Here is a 15,524-nt window from a genome sequence, read left to right as displayed (position 1 = left end):
TTAACCCCCGATGTCATAAAGAAAAGCAAAACTACAAAGAGAGAGACCAAACTGCACAATGTATAAATATTGAGGGTTAAATTTTTTTTTAGAATCAGATTAAATTGACATAATTTATAAATGTTGATGGTTAAAACAACTATTATATCAATTTTAAAAACTATCCAGTTGCTGATAAAAAGACAAAATTAAATAGTTAAGTGATTATTTTGTAATTTGTCATAATTAGATGACAAAAAATAAATTTACTAAAATTTAGATAACTACTAATATAATTTACCCAAAATATTTACTGCTTAAAAACACCTAACAACATATCAATTTTGAAATTCCATTTATTAGATCAACCAAATAATAATAAGAAAGACATTATTTTACGCAACTTGCTCTTCAATGTTTACAAGGACTAAATTAAATATTAATTTGTTGATTAAGCACATGATATTAAAAGTTTATCTTTCCATCTAACAAATTGGGTAGCCATTGAGAAATTCGTGTTGGCCTAATGGTTAAAGTGTTCACGGCTCCAGATATGACTTAAGTTTAAGTCGTGCTAGTTGTATTGCTATTAAAGTTTTGTCATCTTCTTATAATTCACAAAAAAAAAAAATTCTGTAGCCGTAAGGTTTTATGGATAACATTTTTAAAAATAAGTTGGTGTATTATTCAGGGATAATATAATTTTTTACCCTCGAATTTGAAAATTAGGTTCGTTTTAATATTTATATTTGTTTTTAGTTCGCTTTGGTACCTGGACTTGATACTAGACCCATTTTGGTTCCTAAACTTGGATTTCGTCAAGATTTGATGATGTGACCAATGTTCTTAAAACAAGCCTGGATTGATTGGTTGGATCAATTAGATTGAAAAATGTTTGGTATATTGGCTCGAACAAAAGAGTTGAACTAATTGAATCGGAAACTACTCAAAACTGATTTTAAAAAATAAGACAGAAACCGATAGTTGAACCGGTTTAATAATTTTTTTTTAAAAAATTTCCATTAATAAATAAATTAAAATTTGTAAAAATAAAACATTTAAAATTCAAAAAACTTATAAAAAATCCATAAAATTCCCCCCCAAAAAAAGAGAGACCATAGAGTACCTAAGGATTACCATGCAAACGAACGTTTTAATTAGTATTTTGGTTAAAAAAAAATAATTTGACTATTTTTGAAAAGTTGATGATTAAATCTATTTTTTTTATAAAAGTTACGTGTCAAATTTAGCTCAAAACAACAATAAGGGTCAAATTAAAAAATATGTAAGTATTGAGAGCTAAATTAGATTCCTCAAACATTCATGGATAATATATTATAATAGATTAAAAGTGCCATAAAGGTCCCTATATTATAGAGACTGGATCAAATTAGTCTATCTATTATTAAATGAATTAATTTAGTCCTTATACTATTAAAAATAATTAAATATGTCAAAAAATTTAAAATATTGTAGGCATTAGATCAAATTAGTCCCTCTATTCAATTCCAAACAAAAGAAACATAATTTTTTTAAAAAAATTAACTATATTAAACAATAAATGTTTAGTCTATTCCTATTTGACCTTAATTATTAGAGTACATGAGGACTAAATTGATCCATTTAATAATAGATGTACTAATTTGATGCAATCCTTATAATACAGGGATCTCTTAGTAATTTGTTAGATATAGAAGGATATTCTCCATCACTCTCTCAAAGTACGTACACTCAAATATCACCACCGGCCGGCGAGTAAAACACCATAATATCAGCCTCTTCCGGTAACCTAAAACTCACTTTCTTTTTCGATTTCCCACTTTGACTTCTACTAAACGAAGAACAACCCGAAACATCAGCCGAAGAAGACAGATCAACGGAGAAACCATCGTGATCGTTAACCCTTGGTTCAATTTCCATTGAAGAAGAAGACGGATGAACCCTTTTATTAAACTGTTTAAAAACATAAAGCTCGCCTCCATTAAAATAATCCTTCAAAGGTCCACCAGGAGAAGCTAATAACCAGTCTTCTAAAGTCAACAACTTTCTCGCTTTTGTAACCCTTTCCTCGGCCAGTGATTGCGACGGCCTTTTAAAGCCATTGTAGTTCTTCGTCGACTTTCTTGTTTTCAAGCATTGGGGCTTTATGGCTTCAATAATGGATGGCTTTTGAGTGCTTGAACCGATCACTAATGTCTTGGATTCTGGCTTTGGGTTTGAGTGTTTGCCTACTTTAGCTCCCATTGGTGGCAATGGCTAATATAAGAAGGATTATCAGCAACGTTGGGAGAGGTTGGATTAGTGCTTTTTGAGGGTTTATATAAGGATAAAATTGAGGATTGTCATGACGGTGAAGTTTAGGGTTATGTTGTCAATAACAACAAAGAGAGCTTAGGTGGCATCTACGATAATATATGCATTGGAAAAATGGTCAAACTATAAACAAAATTTATGAAAAACCGATTCTCAGCTCGATTGACAAGGGTATTATTATTATTGCAAAAGAACGTGAGTTTGAGTACGTTGAAACGCATTATTCTCCTATTTATAGGTTGAAAGGGGCAATAGATAATTCTAAGCATTATGTCAAAAAGAGTCGAAATGATGATTGTTAAAAAAATTTATGATAAAATAAACAAGTAAAAATAGGTCGGAATTAACATATGAATTTTTCTAAGAGCTAAAATAAAAATTCATCATTGTATCGACTTATATCTTTTTAATTTTTAAATGATTAAATTAAATTCTTATCATTTTGAGGGGGTAAAGTGTAATTTAACCATTTGTACTAATCTATAATTTTATAAAATATAAAGAGGTCAATATGATATTTTTCCATTTTAGGAGGAGCTAGTGTCACCCTTGTGTTTGTGTATTGTTTAGATTTTTTTATAAAAATATATTTTTTTAAAAATGAAACATCCTCATAGTAATTTTTATTATTTATAAAAGAAACAAAGTTTTGATAAATTTCCAACTGAGTTGAGATTCTATTGAGACTCTATTGGTGCGTGACACCGACTTGTCAAACATTTAAATAATAGGATTAGAATATACTAAATCGAATTCATGATATACGTGAAAAAATTATGTAATAAATATATTTATTAAAAGCTTATATAGACATAAATCAAGTTTTGGATGAAATTGTAAAATAAAAAGTTTTAAAACCTATTTTATGATAGGTTTAGATTTGGTAATTAATGTGCAAAATTTTTATTGATTTTATAGAAATACATCTTTGAAAAAAAGACTTTCTATAAGAAGGCATTTTATTTGTTACTCAGTTGAATTGACGCCGAATTAATATATATAATATTTTTTTAAAATAAGATATATAATATAAATAGATGTAAATAATAGTAGGGGTGAGTAAAACTCGATTCGAAAAAATAAAATTTTGAGTTAATCGAATTGAATTGTTTGAGTTTTTCGAATTATTCGAGTCAACTCGAATAAGTAATTCGAGTCAACTCGAATAAGTAATTCGAGTCAACTCGAATAAGTAATTCGAGTTTCAAGTTTGAATCGAGTTGAATTTTACAATTCGAATAACAAATTGGTGTTAATATCCATTTGGTCATTGTTAAGTTTTAAAAATGAGCAAATTGGTCTCTCTTTCAACAAAAATTTTCAAAAATTCAAAATAAATTTTAATTTTCAAAATATTTATAAAAATTCCAAAATTTATATTTAAAAAAAATAAAAATTTTCTAAGATAATAATTTTAGCAAGTTAATTAATTATTCAAGTTTATCAAAATAATGAATTTTTTATTATGACTTTGCTTTGAAAAAGTTTTCAAATATATTTGGTTTCAAATTTATATATGGTTACATGGAATTAGTTATACTATAACAAGATTTTAATTTGATATGTTTAAGTTTTTAATTAAATTTGAACAATTTTACTCGATTCGATTCAGCTCAACTCAAATTTTATTTCAAATTGAGTTAGGATAATAAAACATGACTCGTCAACTCGATTCACTCTAAATCTTTCACTCGACTCGACTCGATTTAATCGAATGCTCCCCTAAATAACGGGGTTTTTGTTGAAGATAGGTTAAAACAAATAAAAGTATTCTCCTCCTCCATATTTTCTTTGGTTTCTTCTCCTCCATATGAAGACAGTGCATTGCCCCATATTGAATCAAACTTAGATTTTGTAATATTTGACAAAGAAAATATAGTGATAAAACCAATGTGACCCATTGTTTTGGGTGTGTCTTAATTGACATCTTTTTAGAAATTTTTTTAGGGAGTAAAAATATAATTTTATAATTTTTAAAAGATTAAACAAAATATTTATCATTTTTAGGGAATTAAAGTATAATTTTACCATTACTAATTTTAAATTTTATAAATTATAAAAAATTTAAAGAGAAAATTTTTTGAACCGATTCCTGCCAGCCCCTTAACTTCGCTGCTAGTATTTGAATTTGAGGAGGCTGTTTGATGCCTTTGTACAAATTTTTAATGTAATTTTACTTATAGCATATTATATCAATAAATTCGAATACATCTTCAATATATAATATTGGGGCATTTAAAAATTACTCTTTTTTAATTTCGGATTTAAACTTGATATTTTTTTAGGTTGGTATTTAATCTCTTTTGAGTCTAATTTGTTACTTAAATTTGATTATTTTTCTTAATTTGATATTTAACTTTTTTTTTGTTCGATTTGGTACTTAAATTTGTCAAACGTTTTACAAATTACTCTAATATACTAACAATGTTATTTGATACAAGGTAATAAAAATAATCAATATATGATCGACATGTGATAGATGATATGATATTTTTTTTGTATTTTATATGTTCAATTACTTTTAATTTTAATTAATTGAAATTAATAAAATTCTTTTAATTTGGATTTTTTAAATTCTTTTTTCTTATTTAATATTTATTCGTTAAGTATAGCTCAATAACTATTTTTTAAAGATGAATTTCCTCTAATACTAACAAATTTTTAGTTACTTTTATGGTTAAACATATATCAATACCTCTGCCATGATCACTTTTATGGTTCTACCAATTACTCTTTTGCCCGAGCTATGTGTTTAATATAAAAGTATATTAATAAATTATTAACTGAGTAGTAACTCGCTTAACATCATTGAGTTCAAGATTTGTGGGTAGTTTCAGAATTCGTATTAAAATATAGTACTACATTATTAGGTTAAATCATTGTTTAGGCTTTGAACTTGATCACTTTTTTTTATATTAGGTCTTATATTAAGCAATTGTTCTCACACTATAGCTTGAATATTTTTTTGGCCCAAATTAGTTTTTAGTCTTGTCAGTTGTTCTCATATTAAAGCCTAAAACTTGATAATTATTCATATATTAAGATTTAAATTTTAGGGTTTTCAAAAATTAATTTTAAAAAAATTACCAAATTCAAGATGGAAAGAGAAATGTTGAGAATCTTTTAACATTTAAGTGCTGAATAAGAATCTTTCTTTTTTATTTTTACTATTAGTAAGCAGGGAAAAGAAAGAAAGAACAGCGTTACCCTTTTGCTTTACTTGTCCTCCTCATCCTTTAATTATTCTTATTCTCTCTGTCACTTGCTTTCAAGAGAGTTTATTTATTTATAACTGCAATAAACCCTAAACCCAGATTTCCATTTCTCTCGCTAATGCTTTTATATTAGCGGCTGTTAATGTTTTTCTCTGATTTTCCGGCGGTCTTTTGGTGTTCCAGAAATTGAGTTTCTTTCAGCTTCAGTTTTGATTTTGAGTGGTTACTTTCATTCTTTACTGTCTTAAATTTAAACTTTGATTGTTGGTTTTTCCTGGGTTTGTGTTATTTGATTCAGTTTCTATAGATTTTTTTTTGTTTGTAATTAATTAGCTTGATAATTTTGAGTGAAATTCCTCTTTTTAAATCTACTGCTGAACCTGGAATTTGAAATTTTTCATTGGGAGAAAGTCTAGATTCATTAATTGATCAAATTTTCCTGGTTAAAGTATCGTTTAAGGTTTGAATGTTATTTTAATTAGCTTAAAAGTTGCCATTCAATATATATATATATATATGGTTCTTTCATCTTGTTGGAATATCACTGTTTGCCTTAAAACATGGGAAGGCTAGAGATTGGGATTTCAGTAATATTTATAAAGACCCATGCCGTGTATGATTTTGGACTAGATGAAATTTTCATGTCTTTTTAAAGTTGCTTATTTTGAACCAGAAGGTGCTTTTTTGCCTATGATATATGTCTATTTTGTTTGCTTCAATGATAGAGCATGGTGAATGTATGGCTTTAACTGGATGTGTTCTAGACTATGTTGTAGTGTATTTCAGAAGAAAAAGGTTCGAGTGCTGGCATATTTAAATGAATTTTTTGTGCCTATGCTTACTTGCTGCATGATATTTCTTCAACTAGCTGATTATAGCTTTTTTATGAATACCATTGCAGTGAGTCCCAGTTGTCATCTCTTTCAAGTGTGTGTAATTTGGTAGCTCGGACAGTAACAGTTCTTTCCTGCTTCACAAGTATATGCATGTGTTTTTGTTTGACGATTGACATTCGACTAAAGAGCCATGGAAAAGGAGAATAATATAGCCCTATCATCAGCTGGTACTTCTCGGGTTCGGCAGCGTAAACGTTCTAATGAGGTTGGGTACTCAGACGTTGAAAGAGAGATTTCTCTATGCAAGCAAAACTGTTTTTTTATCTTTAACTTAATAAAAATCCAAATATTCTTTCAGGTTATTCCAGAACCTAGCAAACCAAATGGTGGAACTTTGCTTGTTGATGACCGTAACAAGTACAAATCAATGTGGATTCAGACATACTCTACTGTTTGGATGATTGGGGGTTTTGCATTAGTTGTCTACATGGGTCATCTCTATATCACAGCTATGGTGGTGGTTATCCAAATATTTATGGCAAAAGAGCTGTTTAATCTACTCAGAAAAGCACATGAAGATGAGCATCTTCCAGGATTTAGGCTATTAAATTGGTGAGAATACTACATTTTCCTTCAATATGGCAACCAAGATTTGTTGTGCCATAGGCATTAGTGTTCAATCTTACTAACATGTATTCATCTCTGTTTTATGGCAGGCATTTCTTCTTCACTGCAATGTTATTTGTATATGGCCGCCCTTCTCAGTCAACCACTCGTCAATTCTGTTACTCCGGAAAAATTTTTGTATCAGTTTGTTAGCAGCCTTATCAAGTATCAAATGGCTATCTGTTACTTCTTGTACATTGCAGGTTGGTTAAGCATTTCATTTTATGTGTGAATGCCTATATCGTTTTGACCAAAATGGAACTAGTTTATTATTTCTGGGAATGCCTATATCGTTTTCTTATATGCTAGATGCTTTTCTTACTTTTTTATATGGTGATTGCCCCCTTGAATTTTCCTTTTATATAAAATAATACCTATGGCCATTGATGTCTTTTCCTTTTTGTGTTGGGTTCTTGGGATCAGGTTTTATGTGGTTTATTCTTACATTGAAGAAGAACATGTACAAGTATCAGTTTCGCCAGTATGCATGGACGCATATGATTCTGATTGTAGTGTTCACACAGTCATCCTTCACTGTGGCCAATATCTTTGAAGGAATTTTTTGGTAACTTCTCATTCGAGCATTACGTGTCCTATCTTTGTGCACTTGCACACAGATATAGATATGCAAATTTACACCGTCATGAAGATAAAATTGAAAGGGTCTCCGTTTTGTAATTTTAATCAATTGAGTGTTGGTACCTTGATTGTATTCTCTCTTTCCCTATTCGTCATCCTGTTCTTCTTCTTGCTTAACTTAAGAACTTTTTTGGCAGGTTTCTTCTTCCAGCGTCGCTTATTGTCATAAACGATATTTTTGCTTATGTCGTTGGTTTTTTCTTTGGAAGAACACCATTAATCAAATTATCTCCGAAGAAAACGTGGGAGGGATTTATTGGAGCTTCTGTTACAACTATGATCTCTGCATTTGTGGTGAGCATATTTTTTTTTTTCTATCTTGAACTTGACTCCATCTTGTTTGTAGTCAGGATTTCATTTATCTTCTGCAGGTTTTACATCAATAGGATAGGGAAATTCACTAAACTACAAAAGTCAAATAGAATGCAATAGTTTAAACTGGTTCTTTATGAAAAGGTTAATGCAGTAGTAGCATTTTCAATGCAGGCAATACCACTGTCCTTACTGATGCTTTAAGGGGCTTGTAATATTCTTTATTTGTTTTTCTTTTTCTCTGTGGTATCAATTTTAGGAGTCATAGTTGATATTTTACATTTGTGGATGAGTTTAATAGATTTATGCACTGACAAGCATCCTTCTCACCCTTCATTTGTGAAGGATTATTGAACACCTTGTAATATCTAATGCTGATGCCTTGATTAATGCTGCTGAATGACAAGTATAAACATTCATTTTTTATTTTCATTTTCTTTCCAATTTTCATCATAAATCTTTAAAACAACCTTGGGAAGTTATGTTATGCGCCTTTTGTATTTTGGTATATATTTTCATATTAGTACGTGTTCATAAACATGACATAAGATTTTGCATATGCAGCTTGCAAATATCTTGGGTCAATTCCAATGGCTAACCTGTCCAAGGAAGGTAATTATTGGATCGAACTTTTTCTTTGATTCTTCAAGAGGCACCAGGTTCTTTTTCATTAAACTTATGGTGTGAGGGTACTGATTACAGGATTTATCAACTGGTTGGCTTCAATGCGACCCAGGTCCATTGTTCAAGCGAGAGTATTATACTTTACCAGGATGGATTAGTCAATGGGTAAGCTTACATATAATTTTTATCTGAACCTATTCCCCTAATTATTCTTTCAGTTGGTATGATTTGGTTTGCTTGAAAGAGACAATTACACTTTTAACTTCCCCATAAAAGTTTCTGCATGAACTTCTAGTCTGATTGTTCCGATTTCCCTGGTTAAAAGGGAAAGACTAGATATTTGAATATCATCCAATTTTGAAGTATCTCTTACTAAATATGAACCGCTGCAGTCAACAAGATTTGCTAGTTGCATATAATAAGCTTTAGTGTCTTCATCGATGTAGGTTTGTTAAATGATTATCATCTCAACTCGAAATGCTTGGGTTCTTTAAGTCCCATAGTCAAATTCTAAGCTATCTTACTTGGGCTTAGGGCTAAGTGTTGGATAAGAATATGTACCCAAAGCAGATATACTCAAACTTTTCTAAGTTGTTTCATATATTAGGAGGATCATACTCCTATACCCACATGTGAATATATGAAAATAGGGGCGAAGGCAAAGGCAGGCAGGCTGTGGCCTTTGTCCCCGTAAAAATGGTAGATTTTCCATTTAGCCCCTTAAAATTTTATGAATTTTCATATTAGTATAATGATGAAATTGTACTTTGCCCCTCCCCCCCCCCAAAAAAAAAAAAAAGAAGCAATTTTCTAGCTTATATGTAAGACATGGATGCGAGAAAATGAAGAGTGCTTGGAACATAGATTCTAAATGAAGAGTGCTTGGAACATAGATTCTAACAATGGGAATTTTAATATGAATAAGTTAAAAGGTTATCGTTATTCCAATTTTTTGCAGTTTCCTTGGAAAGAGATCTCTATTTTGCCAGTTCAGTGGCATGCTTTATGCCTTGGTTTGTTTGCATCAATTATAGCACCTTTTGGGGGCTTTTTTGCAAGTGGTTTCAAACGAGCTTTTAAAATCAAGGTATCAACTCCTTCCGTATTCTCTATTCAGATTTTGCTTAGCTTGTTTTGATACTTAAATATTTTGTCAACCCCCACTTCCAATATCACTACAGGACTTTGGTGATAGTATACCTGGACATGGTGGAATTACAGATAGAATGGATTGCCAGGTAAGAAAATCAGGACTCTTCATCCTAATTGAACATTTAAATTAAATGTCATGTCTTTATATTAGTCAGACTCGGGGGCGAGTTTTAAATAGAGGCATGTGTCCTACACAGGTATGTCCAAATTTTTCGTCTATTTAGGGGTTCTTGGAGACTCGTATCTAATTCTCATGTCCGGATATGTGTTGGAAAAAGTTTTTTATTGATACATAGCTTTATGAATTTTGTTGTTTACTGTTGTTAAGTAGTAAATGTAACGAATGGATCTACATTTCATTAGAGTGCTAGTTCAACGTATCTATGCGACTCTTAAGTTGTTTGACTGTTAAATATAGATGGTGATGGCAGTTTTTGCATATATCTATCACCAGTCCTTCATTGTGCGCGAGGGCATCTCAGTTGAAATGATCTTGGACCAGGTAAATGAATCCTTAGTGTTTTACTTAGGCTGTTCGGTTTTTACTTAGGGTTCGTAACTGTAATAGGATACACTGCATCACTACACAGGTCTTGACGAAACTTACTTTCGAGGAGCAGCAAACTCTTCTCACAAAGCTTGGGCAGATCTTGCAGGACAGACTTGGACATTCTTAAATACACAGCTTAATTCTGAGCAAACAATCATCTCGTTCGTTTCCCGAGCATATGTATATGGTGTTATGATCTTGTTTCCCATTAATTTATCTTTAGCCAGGCATTCTTTATCCTCACACTGTATAGTGTAACATTTAAGCCAATTAATCATTGATTTATATATACATGAAAGCTTAGCAGAGAGTTTATATTCTGGTGTTTCTAAGTTCTCTCTCAATATATACATGTATGTGTATCGGGTTTCGGGTTTGAGCACAGCGAGAACTGAGTAAGCAGTGATACAATTGGTGCTTAAATGGGAATGCTAACTTGTTTGATATCAAGAGGAAGATTTGCTCGATGGTTGTGAGCTATGTTACTTCGAATACGGGTCGATTTTCTCGATCAACATCCTATTCTTTAGGAGTTTAATTGTATTTTACCTCTTTTACTCAAGAAATGAACAAATTAGCTCTTACATGTTAGATTAAAGAGCGACTAATTTTTTTGTTAAAATTTATCTATTTTCACAGTTAAAAATTGATCTTTGTACATTAACATGAGATTGTCTAATTATTTCATCAATCACGCTTGCTTTTAATAATAAAAATAAATGAAATTTTTAATTTTGTTTGATTTAATATATAATATATAAGACAGAGAACAATAAAATCTGATTCATAATCCAAAATCTCAGTGCCTTTCTTGTAAAAGCCACTAAAAGGAAAAAAATTTCAAGAACAAAAATTCATGATTTATCTCAAAACCCTAACTATTAGCACAATTCAAACAAAAGGCATTTTAAATATGGTACATGTTTCTACTTTTTTACAAAGTAAAACTTCAATGAGATCCTGACCAACAACTTCATTGACTAAATCATCCTTTAGACTTTTTTTTTCATTGCTTTTCTTGATTACCTTCCACAACGGGGAAAGGAAAACTATATTTCAGAGTTCCCTCCTCGATTAGTCATTGTGTTTTCGGTTTCTCAATCTTCACATACGGGAGAATGCCCGTAAGATAAACGACTTTCGGCGCCCATCCCCGCTGCTGAGCACGACAGAACATTAAAAACGTGTTTGCGAAATATGAATTGAAACCCATCAAGAGATGCCATAAAGCATGACCTTGAGGGTTGATCGGCCAACTCGATATCTGTTTGCAGAAAACACGATCAGAGAACCAGCATAAACTACCCAGGGAAAGCGTAGCCACGTACAACTTCGCGAGCTTCTTAGCGGAGGCATCATTGGTGTGAATGTAGTACTTATACATCCGTGGGATACAAAGAAGGCAGAGAATCACGTAATGCACTTTGAAGCCGATGCCAAAACGAATGACAGAATGAACGACGGCAAAAATGGCACCGTAAAGGAAAAGGAAAGTGGGCATCGTGCTTCGGTAATGCCAATCCGGTGAGTACAAGATGTACATATAAAGAAGCATCTCCCATACCATAGGAGTTTCATCACCTTGTTGTTGCCTGTAAGTATATTCAGATGCAAACCAATGAAACAATTACCATCCATGAACGAAAAGCATGCATTTGAATGGCCAAGTAACTAATTCCGAACTACATCATGTATAAAGATCGATACTCACAAGCGTTGCAAGGTGGCATGGTATAACATGCTTCCAATGGCAAGTATCATATTAGATACATGAAGAACAGTGAATCTTTTCTCGAACCTCTGTCGTATGGCGTTTACGAGACCGATGAAGGCTAAAAGAATGGTGAGGATATTCGATATAGTATTGTAGAACTCTGCAATATAAGAAGAGTAGGCATAATTCTTCTCACAACACTCGCTTGTAGATGTGACTGGACCCCAAAAGCTTGATATTCCATCAGCCATTTTCAGCTATAAATGTATACAACTGTGAATGGACTCGATCGTTGTCAAGCCTAAGAAAGTTGCAGAGCTCATGAAACCTTCAAAACCATGTCCTGAAAAAAACAAGGTCTGATGTTTAAGCATTTATAAGAGCAGGAAGATGAAAACAATGGAAACAGATTAAGCCCCAAAAGCAAGACTTTAAGGAGAAGGCTAGCCAAAGGAGAACAAAAACATTGAACTTTGTTATAATATATATATATGTACTCCGCCGCTTGGTAATCCTCTCGTCAGAGTACCATGACCACCAACACACAAGCCAACCACTCCAACAAGACAACCATCATTTATCACCCATATACTTCGAAATCTTGATGATATCACATTTCTCACCTAACAAGGGATCATGGGAAGGATCAACGAGGCTATCAAGACAATCGTCCCCTAACTCCCATCTGGTTTTGTCAGTCTTATCTCTTCCACCATAAGGACTGTTCCATTTATGTACTCCACTTGGCAATCCGCGCCAAAGTACCGTGATCACCTAACTTCACCCATCTGGTTCCATCAGTCTTATCTCTTCCACCATAAGGATTGTTCAGCCAGGATCAAGGGAATGTGCAAGCTAACCACCCCTAATAATAAGGTCACTCAGTAAGACAATCATCACTTGCCACCCACGTATTTTGAAATCTTGCCTAACAAGAGATCATCAGAAGGAGCAACGAGCCTATCAAAGACAACCACCATCTAACTCTGCCAATCTGGTTTCGTCCGTCTTATCTCTTCCACCATAAGGACTGCTCCAAATATGTACGCTACTTGGCAATCTGCGCCAAAGTACCATGATCACTTCACCACCTAACTCCGCCCGTCAGGTTTCGTCAATCTTATCTCTTCCACCATAAGGATTGTTTGCCAGGATCAAAGGAAGTGCAAGCCAACCATCCTTGAGAACAAGTTCACTTTGATAAGACAACCATCACTTATCACCCAGGTGCTTGAAAATTTAGGTGATCTCAATTTATTCACCTAACCAGGGATCATAGAAGCGGCCAAAGAGCCTATCAAGCGACTACATGTGGCAAAAAAGGTCAACCTCATATAGATACCTCTCACTACCGTTTTCTTCCTTAAGCTCCTCTTTCTTCTCCACCTCCTACCACCCAAAGAGTACGGCTCTAAGAGTGAACAGTCCTTAACCTCCACCACATACAAACTTCATCTCAATCTCCATCAAATTAAAAAAAAAAAACAAAAAAGACCCAAAAAGCAACAACATAAAGATTCAATAAACAATTTCACCACAAACCATATCATTCAATCTATAAACCAAAAACTATATTAGCTGAACCATCAACAAGCAACAAAGAAGCTAAATTCTCATTTCTACAAGATACCCCAAAACAAGCATTGTTTAAACTATAAAGCTATCTATCCCAACACTCAAAATTTTCTTAAGCAAATTAAATCCAAAATTAAACACCTATCAAACATGTAATCATATCTACACTCATATAATTAAAAAAAATAAATATAATGGAAAAAGAAAAATAAAACCTTAGAGGTGGAGATAGATCTCATCATGCTCTGCTGGAATGGAATTTATTGTGCTGTCCTCTATTTCCCTTTGTTCCATATATGAAGAGACACAAAGTATACGTTAGTAAGGGATAACTGGGACTATGGTATTTAGACTTTTAGGCGTTCGAGGCAAAAGATAATGTGTCGCTAATAAAGAGAAAAAAGGGTTAAAATTTCGGGTTTTTGAGAGTAAGGTGTCCCCCACGAAGGTGACAAGAAAAATTGGAATGGGCCTTAAACGCCATTGATGGTGATTCTTTGAAGACTCCTCTCTGGTAGTACGGGAAGAATGGGCTGTGTCCCCTTTTATCCCCAATGTCATGGGCTCAATAGCTTTCTTATCTCACTTTTTTATGCCAATGCTACTTCAGGTTTTATGATATTAATACGATTTATGTTTATTCAGATACAATTTAATTTGATATATAAATTTAAAATTTTATACAAATTTGTCTATTTTGTAAACCCGTTTTAGATATACTCATATTTATATCATAGTATTATAGATTAGTTTAGATTTAATTTTTATATGATATACATAATACTAAAAATGGGTCGAGTAGAGGCAAGTTTGAGCCCAACTCCTATTATAAACGGGCTTAATTTTATTGTTCAAAATTATTTTTTGAACCTAATATTTTTGCCTAAACTCTCTCAAATATCGGGTTGGACTTCGGTCTTAGGCAAGTAACCTAACCATCAAATAAGTTTAGATAGTATCATGTGGATGGACGTACTTTTATTTTATTGGTATTGATGTGTATTAGACATGTTCATGGATTAAGTTACCAGCCTAAGCTTGAAGGTCAGTTTGAAATTTTAGAGTGTTTGGGCAAAAAAGCAGGCTCATTTAAAATATGGGTCGAGTTCATGCTTGAACATTCAAAGCATGAGCTGAACTTGACCCGTTTTCTATGTGTATAATACATTATACTAATTTTTATATATTATATAATTTATAACACATAAAAATAAAAGATATAATAATATGGGTGGGCCTTAATGGCTTTGGGTTAGCATATTACAAATACGGGTGAGTTTGGAGAAAATTTTAAGCTCATATTTCAAGCCGAATCAACCTTGAGCAAGCATAAAATGTGTTAATATCATACTTAAGCCTGACTTAACCGATAAGCATCTCTAGTATGTATTGATACTAATATGTTATTGGTTTGTAGTTTCAAATATATAAATATATTTTAAAAATATTTACAAATATCAAATAAATGAAAATAAATAGATTTCAAATCTAAAATACTCGTGAATTAAACAAAGATCATCCATCATTCAACACATCGGAAATAAATTAAAATGTCATCTCATACATTAAACAACACATCATCCATAAATTATTCCGGTAAATTTTTTTTAATTTAAAAATCAATATATTAGTACTCTTTATATTTATGTAGCCATCGACAGATATTATTTCGATCGATACAGATAAAATTGGGCGAAACACATCGGTACGACTAGTATAAAGCTATAAGCTTGAATTTTCATCAAAACATAAAATATGTATGACTTAAGGTTTCAATTTAGTATCGAAATAGAGAGTAACAACGATACGATTAATACGAAATTACCTAGTATGGTTTATGAAATATAATTCTCAAAAAATAATTTTAATACATTAAAAAATTAAATATTGCAAATGTATAAGCTATTACAAAGCTTCCGAATTCATTACGGATCGTAACTTATATCTCG

General features: G+C 32.0%; 1 protein-coding gene and 1 pseudogene across 2 annotated transcripts; one reads left to right on the top strand and one right to left on the bottom strand.

Annotated features, from left to right (window-relative positions):
* Nucleotides 1-5,738: 5,738 nt before the first annotated feature.
* Nucleotides 5,739-10,601, top strand: LOC107960171 (phosphatidate cytidylyltransferase 2-like; annotated as a pseudogene).
* Nucleotides 10,602-11,073: 472 nt separating this feature from the next.
* On the bottom strand, nucleotides 11,074-14,038 carry LOC107960172 (alkaline ceramidase). 2 transcript variants are annotated; one of them, XM_016896452.2, is made up of 3 exons: nucleotides 13,791-14,038; nucleotides 11,998-12,343; nucleotides 11,074-11,878 (listed from the first exon to the last, which is right to left on the bottom strand). In XM_016896452.2, the coding sequence occupies exons 2-3, from the start codon at nucleotides 12,249-12,251 to the stop codon at nucleotides 11,365-11,367; spliced, it is 768 nt and encodes a 255-aa protein (XP_016751941.1). In that variant the 5' UTR covers nucleotides 12,252-12,343; nucleotides 13,791-14,038; the 3' UTR covers nucleotides 11,074-11,364. The 2 variants fall into 2 exon arrangements, with proteins under 2 accessions (XP_016751941.1, XP_016751942.1); XM_016896453.2 differs by having other exon boundaries at nucleotides 12,624-13,805.
* Between the last annotated feature and the right edge of the window lie 1,486 nt (nucleotides 14,039-15,524).

Source organism: Gossypium hirsutum, chromosome A06 (assembly GCF_007990345.1).
Source record: "Gossypium hirsutum isolate 1008001.06 chromosome A06, Gossypium_hirsutum_v2.1, whole genome shotgun sequence".
Taxonomy (NCBI): domain Eukaryota; kingdom Viridiplantae; phylum Streptophyta; class Magnoliopsida; order Malvales; family Malvaceae; genus Gossypium; species Gossypium hirsutum.
This window is presented reverse-complemented; position numbering and strand designations above follow the sequence as displayed.

What these genes read in the sequence shown, in the direction of transcription:
- LOC107960172 (XM_016896452.2), bottom strand. Translation starts at nt 12,251, where the DNA reads ATGGCTGATGGAATATCAAGCTTTTGGGGTCCAGTCACATCTACAAGC. An exon ending in CATGCCACCTTGCAACGCTT is followed by an intron (nt 11,879 to 11,997) that starts GTGAGTATCGAT and finishes ATATACTTACAG; the next exon opens with GCAACAACAAGGTGATGAAA.